Below are 13,009 nucleotides of genomic sequence, written 5' to 3'. Positions count from 1 at the left end.
TGTACTGCGTCGTTATTTATTTGTTTGTGGCCCGCCTGGTAGCTTGCACAATTCTTGCCATTTTCCTTCAATATCTCTCATCAACGAGCTGTTTTTGCCCAGAGGACTGCTGCTGACTGGATGTTTTTGTTTTTCACACCATTGTAGGTAAACCATAGACACTGTCGTGCGTGAAAAGCCTAGCAGGGCGGCCATTTCTGAGATACTGGGTCCGGCGCGCCTGGCAGCGACAATCATACCACACTCAAAGTCGCTTAGGTCACTCATTTTGCCCATTCTAACGTTCAAACGAACAGTAACTGAACGCCTCTGCCTGTCTGCCTGCTTTATAAAGCAAGCCAAGGCCACATGACTCACTGTCTGTAGGAGGGGTGTACGGACAGCGTATTCAGACACCTTCCCTTTTTCCACGTTTTCTTACGTTACAGCCGTATTCTAAAATTGATTAAATTATTTTTGTCCTCATCAATCAACACACAATAGCCTATAATGACAAAGCAAAGCAGGTTTTTAGAATTTTTTGCAAATGTATCAAACATAAAAAACAGATACCTTATTTATGTAAGTATTCAGACCCTTTGCTTTGAGACTCGAAATTGAGCTCAGGTGCTTCCTGTTTCTATTAATCATCCTTGGTAAATTCAACTGATTGGACATGATTTGGAAAGGTACACCTGTCTATATAAGGTCCCACAGTTGACAGTACATGTCATAGCAAAAACCAAGCCATGAGGTCGACGGAACTGTCCGTAGAGCTCCGAGGCAGGATTGTGTCGAGGCACAGATCTGGGGAAGGGTACCAAAACATTTCTGCAGCATTGAAGGTCCCCAAGAACACAGTGGCCTCAATCATTCTTTAATGGAAGAAGTTTGGAACCACCCAGATTCTTCCTAGTTCTGGCATCCCAGCCAAACTGAGCAATCGGGGGAGAAGGGCCTTGTTCAGGGAGGTGACCAAGAACTTGATGGTCACTCTGACAGAGTCCAAAAATGGATGTAGCTACTGCTGATTGCCCCTTTAAAGGTAGAACGCAAGATGACTCCTGACTTACAGACATCAACAGAAACAAAATCTGCTAAATAACCCCTTGTGTGTTTTCCCTCCAAAGGCTAAAGATCATGCCAGGATGGGGATAAAGGAAGTCAAGAGCCGACTAAAGCAAAAGGTACCTAGTTCTCTGTGTTCAGCGTTTGGGTTTTGTTAACCTTTATCAACGTGTAAATTTACATTTGTCTTTGGTCCAAATCACCGCCTGAAGAACAACTTCACAGAACACAACTGGCACACACACACACGCGCACACACAAATGCGCTGCCACTCAATGGACGACAGAATTCACTCTGATGGTTTTTCCTCTCCCACACCTGACTGTCACTTATCCTTCCGCTGTTTGTTCATCTCTCCAACCTGATCCCCTTAACTTGACCCTCTCAACTTGACCTTCTGTTGACCTCTCACCTTTCAACTTGACCCTCCAACTTGACCATCTTTACTTCTGGTGCAATTCTGCTCCTTCATCTTGGTCCTCTCCCTCCCTCTCTCACACCCTTTCTCCAAATATGGCCCTATTCTGTTCCTTAAATCCTCTAACATCTATCTGCCTCTCTAACCCCTATTTGGCCCTCCTTTTATCCTGCTTTGGCCGTCCCCTACCCTCATACCCCTCATCTATGCCCCCCCCCCTCCACTATAGCCCTGTAGGGCCTCCTCCCTCGACCTCCCACTCCCCCTCTCCCTGCATGGAGACCATCACCACCACTACCCCCTCCAGCCACGCCAACCTCCTCCGTATTCTTGTGCCCCTCTCCAGGAGCTGGCAGAGAACGGCTACTCCTCGACAGTGGGCACTGGTGGCACAGGAACGGGCACCGGGGAGGAGGGCACCACTGCCGGGTCGCCCACCTCCACAGACGGAAAGGACGGCAGCGCCCGCACCTGGGACGAACGGCGGCCTATCACTGTGCACTTTGGACAGGTGGGTGAGAGGAAGAGGAGGGATAGAAAGGGGGGTGAGTTTGAGAGGTCTGTGTGTGTGTGTGTGTGTGTGTGTGTGTGTGTGTGTGTGTGTGTGTGTGTGTGTGTGTGTGTGTTAATGCCTCCTATACTGTAAGTCTGAAAAACCATAAGCAACATATAAAACCTCTCATATCTTCAACTGTCTGATCTCTCCTCACTGACTGTCAATCTGTTGGACTGACTGTTTTATTGCTGCTATATTTAGGAATGACATATATGCTCCTAAAAGAACACTCTACTGTCCTATAGTCACAGTTGTCTATAACAGTTGTTTAAAGAAAAGTCTCCCCCAGTCTGTACTATTTACAGTCATCATTATAACTATAGAAATATAGAAATATCTATCTGATTAACACAGTGCGACTGTCCTCCATATTCTACTGTGCTGTCAGTTCTATCATTTTATCACAATCGTTGTTAATGGTTCTCTATTGTTCCATCTCTTTTGTTGCATTCATTCCTTGTCATTTCTCATGTTTCACACGCTCTATCATGCATGTCTCTGAGTCTCCACTCGCTTTGATCCATCCTGTCATCCATGTCTCTGAGTCTCCACTCGCTTTGATCCATCCTGTCATCCATGTCTCTGAGTCTCCACTCCCTCTGATCCATCCTGTCATCCATGTCTCTGAGTCTCCACTCGCTCTGATCCATCCTGTCATCCATGTCTCTGAGTCTCCACTCCCTCTGATCCATCCTGTCATCCATGTCTCTGAGTCTCCACTCCCTCTGATCCATCCTGTCATCCATGTCTCTGAGTCTCCACTCCCTCTGATCCATCCTGTCATCCATGTCTCTGAGTCTCCACTCGCTCTGATCCATCCTGTCATCCATGTCTCTGAGTCTCCACTCGCTCTGATCCATCCTGTCATCCATGTCTCTGAGTCTCCACTCGCTCTGATCCATCCTGTCATCCATGTCTCTGAGTCTCCACTCCCTCTGATCCATCCTGTCATCCATGTCTCTGAGTCTCCACTCCCTCTGATCCATCCTGTCATCCATGTCTCTGAGTCTCCACTCGCTCTGATCCATCCTGTCATCCATGTCTCTGAGTCTCCACTCGCTCTGATCCATCCTGTCATCCATGTCTCTGAGTCTCCACTCCCTCTGATCCATCCTGTCATCCATGTCTCTGAGTCTCCACTCCCTCTGATCCATCCTGTCATCCATGTCTCTGAGTCTCCACTCCCTCTGATCCATCCTGTCATCCATGTCTCTGAGTCTCCACTCCCTCTGATCCATCCTGTCATCCATGCCTCTGAGTCTCCACTCACTTTGATCCATCCTTTGTTCCTCTTCTTCATTTGTTCCTCCTTTTCTTTGCTTTGCATGTGTGTGTTCAGTTTATCTAGTATAAAATCAAATGGACATTTCTAAACGTAATAATACCATTGGATCTAATTTCTAAACATAATAATACTATTGGATCTCGTTTCTAAACAATAATAGCATTGGATCTCAGTTAAACCATTCCACTAGTTAGTGTCTAGCAACCCTAACTAAGCTGGAGTGAAATCAAGCGTAATACTTTACAGTCAACATAAAATAAATAAAAATCTAATCAATACTTAGTCGACATACTCCAAGACATAAAGTTTTATTAAAGCTGTAAACAAGGAGAAGGTTAAAAGACCCTCTGGTCTGAAAAGCATCTCAACCACAGTCACCCACGTTGTCACCATGACCACAGGGGACTCCAAGACACATCACCGTGACGACGGTAACACCGTTCATTATGTCGCTATGGTAACCCCCCCAGTAGCCCTCATGCCTCTGCCTCCTCCGCTGCTATGAAGAGAGAAAAGAGGGGGGTGAGAAGAGAGATGGGAGGGAGATACCGAGAGAGAGAGAACATCTTTGAGGTGTTGCTCCCAGCACCATCCATCCATCTCTCTTCCTCTCATTAGAGCACTGAATAATTAGGACACACACGTCCTCTCTCTTTCTAATATACACACACACCTGTCAGGACAACATTCGTAAAAAGCATTGTCATCCGCAACGAGGATAGTGTCAGTTAGCTGAGACTTTGTTCAAGGAGGGCCTAGCAACATCTGTTTTTGTGTTGGTTGTCTAATGTAGTTGTGTGGTGGGGATTGTCTGGTGGGGGTTGTGTGGTGGGGGTTGTCTAATGTGGTTGTGTGGTGGGGATTGTCTGGTGGGGGTTGTGGGGTGGGGGTTGTCTAATGTGGTTGTGTGGTGGGGATTGTCTGGTGGGGGTTGTGTGGTGGGGGTTGTCTAATGTGGTTGTGTGGTGGGGATTGTCTGGTGGGGGTTGTGTGGTGGGGGTTGTCTAATGTGGTTGTGTGGTGGGGATTGTCTGGTGGGGGTTGTGTGGTGGGGGTTGTCTAATGTGGTTGTGTGGTGGGGATTGTCTGGTGGGGGTTGTCCGGTGGGGTTTGTCTGATGTGGTTGTGTGGTGGGGGTTGTCTAATGTGGTTGTCTGGTGGGGGTTGTCTAATGTGGTTGTCTGGTGGGGGTTGTCTAATGTGGTTGTCTGGTGGGGGTTGTCTAATGTGGTTGTGTGGTGGGGGTTGTCTGATGTGGTTGTGAGGTGGGGGTTGTCTGATGTGGTTGTGAGGTGGGGGTTGTGTGGTGGGGGTTGTGTGGTGGGGGTTATCTGATGTGGTTGTCTGGTGGGGGTTGTCTGATGTGGTTGTCTGGTGGGGTTGTCTGATGTGGTTGTCTGGTGGGGTTGTGTGGTGGGGGTTGTCTGATGTGGTTGTCTGGTGGGGGTTGTGTGGTGGGGGTTGTCTGATGTGGTTGTGTGGTGGGGGTTGTCTGATGTGGTTGTGTGGTGGGGTTGTCTGATGTGGTTGTGTGGTGGGGGTTGTCTGATGTGGTTGTGTGGTGGGGGTTGTCTGATGTGGTTGTGTGGTGGGGGTTGTCTGATGTGGTTGTGTGGTGGGGGATGTGAGGTGGGGGTTGTGTGGTGGGGCTGTCTGATGTGGTTGTGTGGTGGGGGTTGTCTGATGTGGTTGTGTGGTGGGGGTTGTGTGATGGGGGTTGTGTATTGGTAGGCAGGGATGCAGACTAAATAAGGAATATGTGAGACTGTGGGTCACTCCATCTGAAGATTAAACAAATATGTACATGTAATGTAGTGTGTGTGTGTGTGTGTGTAAGTGCATGCATATACAGAATGTTTGTGTGTGTACATTATCATGTCCCTCCATTGTTATTTATGTGTGTGACCCCTGGGTGTCTCTGGTGCAGCCCCTCCGAGAGCCTCCCACTCGGCCCACTCGGCCCCCTCCTCCCAGGCTCCAATGCGGCAACTCGCGGCCCGTGAGTACCTGCCCACTCTACCCCTCTACCTCTCGTCTCTGGCCTTGGCACCTGAGTTTGTGGTTTGGAGTTTGTGTGTGCGTGCGTGTTTATCGACTGGTATACTGTCAGAGTATGCATCACGGGCAGGTAGCCTAGCGGTTAGAGTTGCTGGTTCAAATCCCCGAGCCGGCAAGGTGGAAAAATCTGCCCTTCTGCCCTTGAGCAAGGCAGTTAACCCACAACCATAACTGCTACCCAGGTGCCGATGACGTGGATGTTGATTAAGAGGGGTTGTGTTAAATGTGGAAGACACATTTCACTTGAATGCATTCAGTTGGAAAGCTGACTAGGTATCCCCCTTTCCTTTCCTAACGTTGACTGGAGAGACTGATCCACTCCCATTCATTCACCTGATCTTTCTGCTCTGTTTCAGTGTGTATACCTGTGTTACCTCCTGTGTGTGTGCGAGCGTGCGTGCGTGCGTGTGTGTGTGTGTGTGTGTGTGTGTGTGTGTGTGTGTGTGTGTGTGTGACCGCTGGTGAACAGCTCTTTAACAGTTACTTAAACTCATGGCTGCTCTGTCGTATGTTACACTGGCCTGAGCTATTTCTCTGGAGCTTCTGTAATGCTTCTCTTCACACACATTTCCCTTCAATCCTAGGCCTGGTCCCGAGGACCTACAGGCTTTGGTTCCATCCCAGCGATAACAGATTTAATATAAGGGCTTAATGACTATTTGAAGAATAGGTTTATTAGTGCCAGGCGGGAAGAAAAGCCTGCACCCCCTCTAGATATCCCAGGGTTGATGAACACTGTTCTATCGGGCAATGTCTGGTTCATCTACTACAGAATGTACCACCTATATCACTGCATGAGTCTTTAATATCTCTCTATCGTCGTTGCAACGTCTTTTAAACCAAAAATACATATTTTCAGCCTCTTTTCATAATATCTATATTTCTGTCTGAGATGAATTAGCATGTTTACTATCATTACATATTCCTATAAAGGAGTGATGTGGGCTTTACACCAAGTCTTTTTCTAATGGGTTTTGAATAGAAAGACACATTTAAAGGTACGTTTTAGAGCATCCACATATCGCTCGCGCAAGCGCACCCCCCCCATATGACCTCCCTCCCTGCTCAGGATTAATTAAGGCTTTCACCTTTTACACCCATCCCTCCCTTTCCTCTCTTCTTTCTCCTCTCACTCTCTACCTCACTATTGTTTCCCAGTCTCTATTGTTTCCAAGACTCTATTGTTTCCCAGTTTCTATTGTTTCCCAGACTCTATTGTTTCCCAGACTCTATTGTCTCCCAGTTTCTATTGTTTCCCAGTTTCTATTGTTTCCAAGACTCTATTGTCTCCCAGTTTCTATTGTTTCCAAGACTCTATTGTTTCCCAGTTTCTATTGTTTCCCAGTTTCTATTGTTTCTCAGTCTCTATTGTTTCCCAGACTCTATTGTTTCCCAGTCTCTATTGTTTCCCAGACTCTATTGTTTCCCAGTCTCTATTGTTTCCCAGACTCTATTGTTTCCCAGACTCTATTGTTTCCCAGTCTCTATTGTTTCCCAGTCTCTATTGTTTCCCAGACTCTATTGTTTCCCAGTCTCTATTGTTTCCCAGTCTCTATTGTTTCCCAGTCTCTATTGTTTCCCAGTCTCTATTGTTTCCCAGACTCTATTGTTTCCCAGTTTCTATTGTTTCCCAGTTTCTATTGTTTCCCAGACTCTATTGTTTCCCAGTCTCTATTGTTTCCCAGTCTCTATTGTTTCCCAGTCTCTATTGTTTCCCAGTCTCTATTGTTTCCCAGTTTCTATTGTTTCCCAGTTTCTATTGTTTCCCAGTCTCTATTGTTTCCCAGACTCTATTGTTTCCCAGTTTCTATTGTTTCCCAGTTTCTTTTGTTTCCCAGTTTCTATTGTTTCCCAGACTCTATTGTTTCCCAGTTTCTATTGTTTCCCAGTTTCTATTGTTTCCCAGTTTCTATTGTTTCCCAGACTCTATTGTTTCCCAGTTTCTATTGTTTCCCAGTTTCTATTGTTTCCCAGTTTCTATTGTTTCCCAGTCTCTATTGTTTCCCAGTCTCTATTGTTTCCCAGACTCTATTGTTTCCCAGTTTCTATTGTTTCCCAGTCTCTATTGTTTCCCAGTCTCTATTGTTTCCCAGACTCTATCTATTGTTTCCCAGTCTCTGTTGTTTCCCAGACTCTTAATGAAGAGAGCTCTCCTCTATAGGCCAGCTGATGCCCCCCCCCCCCACACACACACACACACACACTCATTTGTCTTGTAGTTCTTCCCTTACCTACCTCCCCCCACTGAGTTTGACCCTCTGGGTTGGGGGCAGCTGGAAATACCAGATTACATTTGACCTCTAACCCCTCACTCAACCCCATGACATCTGACCCCACCTGGTCTCAGGTGGTAGCTGTAGGGTTGATATGTTATGACACATCCTCCCCCATCCAAGGTTTAGGGTTCACCACATTTTTTTTGCAGAATGTCTTTGGTGTCAGACAGGAGAAGGTCACTATATTCTGTGACATTTTACCTATCAACTGATATTCACATACGGGCTAATATCTAAGCATGTGTATTGACATATCAACATGCATATGGGCTAACATATGTGCACAATATTTTTTGTGTCTGTGTCCGTTAGTGTAACTTGCCTCGATTGGAATAGTTTGTTTGTGATTAAATTTTTTACATTTCCACAGGCCCGTCCACCCAGGCCTCAGGTGGCCAAGAGACCTCGCAGCAACGTGGGCCTGGAGAGTAGCCCTGAACAGTAAGACCACCAAGCTACACTATACCCATCCTCATCATCACCATCATCGTCATCATCTAGTTCCTCATAAACTACACTATACACATCCTCAAATCACCCATCTTCATCATCATCACCTAGTTCCTCATAATCTACACTATACACATCCTCAAATCACCCATCTTCATCATCACCATCATCTTCATCACCTAGTTCCTTATAAGCTACACTATACACATCCTCATCACCCATTTTCATCATCGCCATCAACTTCATCACCTAGTTCCTTATAAGCTACACTTTACACATCCTCAAATCACCCATCTTCATCATCATCTTCATCACCTAGTTCCTTATAATCTACACTATACACATCCTCATCACCCATCTTCATCACCTAGTTCCTCAGAATCTACACTGTACACATCCTCATCACCCATCTTCATCATAATCTTCATCACCTAGTTCCTTATAAGGTGCACTATACACATCCTCATCACCCATCTTCATCATCATCTTCATCACCTAGTTCCTTATAAGGTACACTATACACATCCTCAAATCACCCATCTTCATCATCATCTTCATCACCTAGTTCCTTATAAGGTACACTATACACATCCTCATCACCCATCTTCATCATCATCTTCATCACCTAGTTCCTTATAATCTACACTATACACATCCTCATCACTCATCTTCATCATCGCCATCATCTTCATCACCTAGTTCCTCATATTCTACAACATACACATCCTCAAATCACCCATCTTCATCATCACCATCACCTTCATCACCTAGTTCCTTATAAGCTACACTATATACATCCTCAAATCACCCATCTTCATCATCACCACTATCTTCATCAGCTAGTTCCTTATAATCTACACTATACACATCCTCATCACCTAGTTCCTCATAATCTACACTATACACATCCTCATCACCAATCTTCATCACCTAGTTCCTTATAATCTACACTATACACATCCTCAAATCACCCATCATCATCATCTTCATCACCTAGTTCCTTATAATCTACACTATACACATCCTCATCACCCATCTTCATCACCTAGTTCCTTATAATCTACACTATACACATCCTCATCACCTAGTTCCTCATAATCTACACTATACACATCCTCATCACCTAGTTCCTCATAATCTACACTATACACATCCTCATCACCAATCTTCATCACCTAGTTCCTTATAATCTACACTATACACATCCTCATCACCCATTTTCATCATCATCTTCATCACCTAGTTCTTTATAATCTACACTATACACATCCTCATCACCCATCTTCATCACCTAGTTCCTTATAATCTACACTATACACATCCTCATCACCTATCTTCATCACCTAGTTCCTTATAATCTACACTATACACATCCTCATCACCCATCTTCATCATCATCTTCATCACCTAGTTCCTTATAATCTACACTATACACATCCTCATCACCCATCTTCATCACCTAGTTCCTCAGAATCTACACTATACACATCCTCATCACCCATCTTCATCATAATCTTCATCACCTAGTTCCTTATAAGGTGCACTATACACATCCTCATCACCCATCTTCATCATCATCTTCATCGCCTAGTTCCTTATAAGGTACACTATACACATCCTCAAATCACCCATCTTCATCATCATCTTCATCACCTAGTTCCTTATAAGGTACACTATACACATCCTCATCACCCATCTTCATCATCATCTTCATCACCTAGTTCCTTATAAGGTACACTATACACATCCTCATCACCCATCTTCATCACCTAGTTCCTTATAATCTACACTATACACATCCTCATCACCTAGTTCCTCATAATCCACACTATACACATCCTCATCACCCATCTTCATCACCTAGTTCCTCATAATCTACACTATACACATCCTCATCACCCATCTTCATCACCTAGTTCCTTATAATCTACACTATACACATCCTCATCACCCATCTTCATCACCTAGTTCCTTATAATCTACACTATACACATCCTCATCACCTAGTTCCTCATAATCTACACTATACACATCCTCATCACCTAGTTCCTCATAATCCACACTATACACATCCTCATCACCCATCTTCATCACCTAGTTCCTTATAATCTACACTATACACATCCTCATCACCCATCTTCATCACCTAGTTCCTTATAATCTACACTATACACATCCTCATCACCTAGTTCCTCATAATCCACACTATACACATCCTCATCACCCATCTTCATCACCTAATTCCTTATAATCTACACTATACACATCCTCATCACCAATCTTCATCACCTAGTTCCTTATAATCTACACTATACACATCCTCATCACCCATCTTCATCAGCTAGTTCCTTATAATCTACACTATACACATCCTCATCACCTAGTTCCTCATAATCCACACTATACACATCCTCATCACCAATCTTCATCACCTAGTTCCTCATAATCTACACACTTACCGAGGTCTGCAACTACAACAAATTGTTTTAGTTTTCATTTGGACAGGGTTCTCCAGCTCCAGTCCTGGATAGATACTGGATGTGCAGGCTTTTGCTCAAGCCCTGCTGTAATCCAAAAATGAAGAACACAATTAGTTGATTATTTTGGACTGGAGTTGGAGAACCCTGTCCTATACTAATAATGAAGAACTTGCAACTATACACACTACCATGTTATTGACACATACACAAACACTTCATCTACATACTCACTACCAGAAACACACATATTATCCACAGTATAATGTATGCAGATACACACCATGATATCCCTGGAAATCCTCTATTTATGTTGGTACTCAGCCCCACAGTCCCAGAAGCATAATCCTCTATTTATGTTGGTACTCAGCCCCACAGTCCCAGAAGCATGTATGAGAGCTTCTGAGGGCTAGTGTAGCATGAAGCTAACCATTGGGAGTTAGCCAATTTCACAGTCTCCTGAGGTGTAGAGTAGCATGAAGTTAACCATTCGGCGTTAGCCAACTATTCCCAATAAATTACACCTCGGGGTTTTCAGTTCATCTAGTGTGTGTTTGTGATGTAACTGTGAGAAAGGTTCAATCAAATATTCATGGAGTTTTTAGGCTGGACTTGGCCACTAGATTAACAAAGCTGTAACAATCTAAGTGTGTTATTCAAAGGTTGTGGGAATACTTATTTGTTTTTTTTAATACAATGCGTGGGTCTAATCCTGAATGCTGATTGGTTAAAACCACTTGATTGAAGACCCACAGACTACACTCAGACTCACGTTTGGTGAAGTCGACAGATGTTTGCTGCCCTCTTGTGGCCTATGAAAAGAAGTTGTTGGATTGGTCTGATTTTACCAATGAAGAAAAATATGTCACAGGCCAAGACTGAGATTTCTCTCTTTCTGTCTTTTTCAATCATCTCTCCATTTCTCACACCTTACTGAAAAACAAAGAAATCATTCAATCAAATGAAAGTGTTCTGTTCTGTATCTATCAGTCATACATAAATTATTTTTTAAAGATAACATTTCACACAAAATCATCTGATATACAAAAAATGATTCAATTTTCTTTCTCTTTGTCTGTCTCTCTTTTCTTCTCTCCCTCCTCTCGCTCTCTCTCTCACTCTCGCTGCTCTGTGTGGGATATGGGATATCTCTTTATCTCTCCTTCCTTTTCTATCTCTGTCATTCCCTTTCACTTTCTTTCTCTCTCTGCCTATCTACCTCCCCCAGTGGTGGCCGTCCCACACGTCACTACACAGTCTTTCTGTCCGAGGACTCATCAGGCGACGAGCTGCAGCACGAAGACGACTCCATTGCCAGCTTCCCCGAGAACTTTCTCTTCTCTGCCCCCTTCGAATGGTCACCCCTGTACGCTGCACTCCTACCTATGATAATGCACTCACTTCATTGTGTAGTGCTTCTTTGATTGGCTTATCTCCGTCCGGCTCGATGCGTGATTGGGCGTGCACTCTTCCAATGTTTTTTCTTTGATTGTTTTCCGATTGGCTGAACACGATCTCTTTCTGCTGTCTGAGTTAAGTTTTGTGGTCCATCTCTCAAATGGTTTTTGGCTCCATTGCCAGCGAACATTATAATCTGCTGCAATAGTAGCTTATCATGTAGCAAAAAAAAGCAGGCCTCAGTCAGGCAAGTGTAGCGACAGCAAGTGTAGAGACAGATTGCCGTTCAAGCTGGCATAAATACAGCATCATTCGTTTGCATCATATGATGTAGGATGTATTTCTGCCTGCTTGAACGGCAGTAAGCTCAGGTACACATGAAAACATGACATGTCCCTGAGAATTGATAGAACATCGCTCAGATATGCACAGAATTGATATAACATTCAAAATGGTTGAATCTTTCCTTTAATAATCGTATATATGTGCCGGGACTATAACAGTGTAACTGCACACAGGGGTGGTTAACTCCAGTCCTCGGGGTTCTGATTGGTGTCACACTTTTTCTCCATCCCTAGTAAACACAGCTGATTAATTAAATTGTATTCTAAACAGAAGATCATGATTGGTGTCACAGTTTTGCCTCCAACAATCAACTAATCAGGCCCCTAAGAACTGGAATTGCCCACCCCTGTCAACAGTTTACTGTACTGCATGTGACAATATTAATTATGTGCAACTGTGCGTGCAACTGTGCGTGCAACTGTGCACACATGCATGTAACTAATTAAATAATTTGTCCGACAGGCCGCCTCCTTACCGCTCCCTGAAAGAGGCGGAGGAGGGGGAGGAGCCCATCAGCGGCCCCTCCTACACAGCCCCGCCCAGCCCAGTGATGGAGAAGTTTGCTGATATCAACCTGCTGGGGAACATGTTCAGCTGCTTGGACGAGCCTGAGGGACAGCAACTCAGCCTGGCCAAGAGCCTGGAGGACCTCCGCACACCCAAAGACCCCCAGGAGCAGCAGAAATTAATCTACCAGG

At 44.6% G+C, this 13,009-nt stretch overlaps 1 protein-coding gene across 5 annotated transcripts in view; it reads left to right on the top strand.

Moving 5' to 3' along the window:
- The window catches only part of dennd1a (DENN/MADD domain containing 1A), a 146,409-nt gene that overhangs the window by 130,269 nt on the left and 3,131 nt on the right, over positions 1 to 13,009 (top strand). For 2 of the 5 annotated variants that reach the window (XM_014143465.2, XM_014143453.2), the window contains 6 exons: positions 1,110 to 1,166; positions 1,813 to 1,977; positions 5,235 to 5,306; positions 8,012 to 8,082; positions 11,797 to 11,934; positions 12,774 to 13,008. In XM_014143465.2, the coding sequence (XP_013998940.1) occupies positions 1,110 to 1,166; positions 1,813 to 1,977; positions 5,235 to 5,306; positions 8,012 to 8,082; positions 11,797 to 11,934; positions 12,774 to 13,008 (738 nt within the window). The remainder of the gene's footprint in view (positions 1 to 1,109; positions 1,167 to 1,812; positions 1,978 to 5,234; positions 5,307 to 8,011; positions 8,083 to 11,796; positions 11,935 to 12,773; position 13,009) is intronic. The other 3 variants (XM_014143472.2, XM_014143460.2, XM_014143479.2) reach the window with 3 other exon arrangements.

This window comes from Salmo salar, chromosome ssa01 (genome assembly GCF_905237065.1).
Source record: "Salmo salar chromosome ssa01, Ssal_v3.1, whole genome shotgun sequence".
NCBI classification, from domain to species: Eukaryota; Metazoa; Chordata; class Actinopteri; order Salmoniformes; family Salmonidae; genus Salmo; species Salmo salar.
This window is presented reverse-complemented; position numbering and strand designations above follow the sequence as displayed.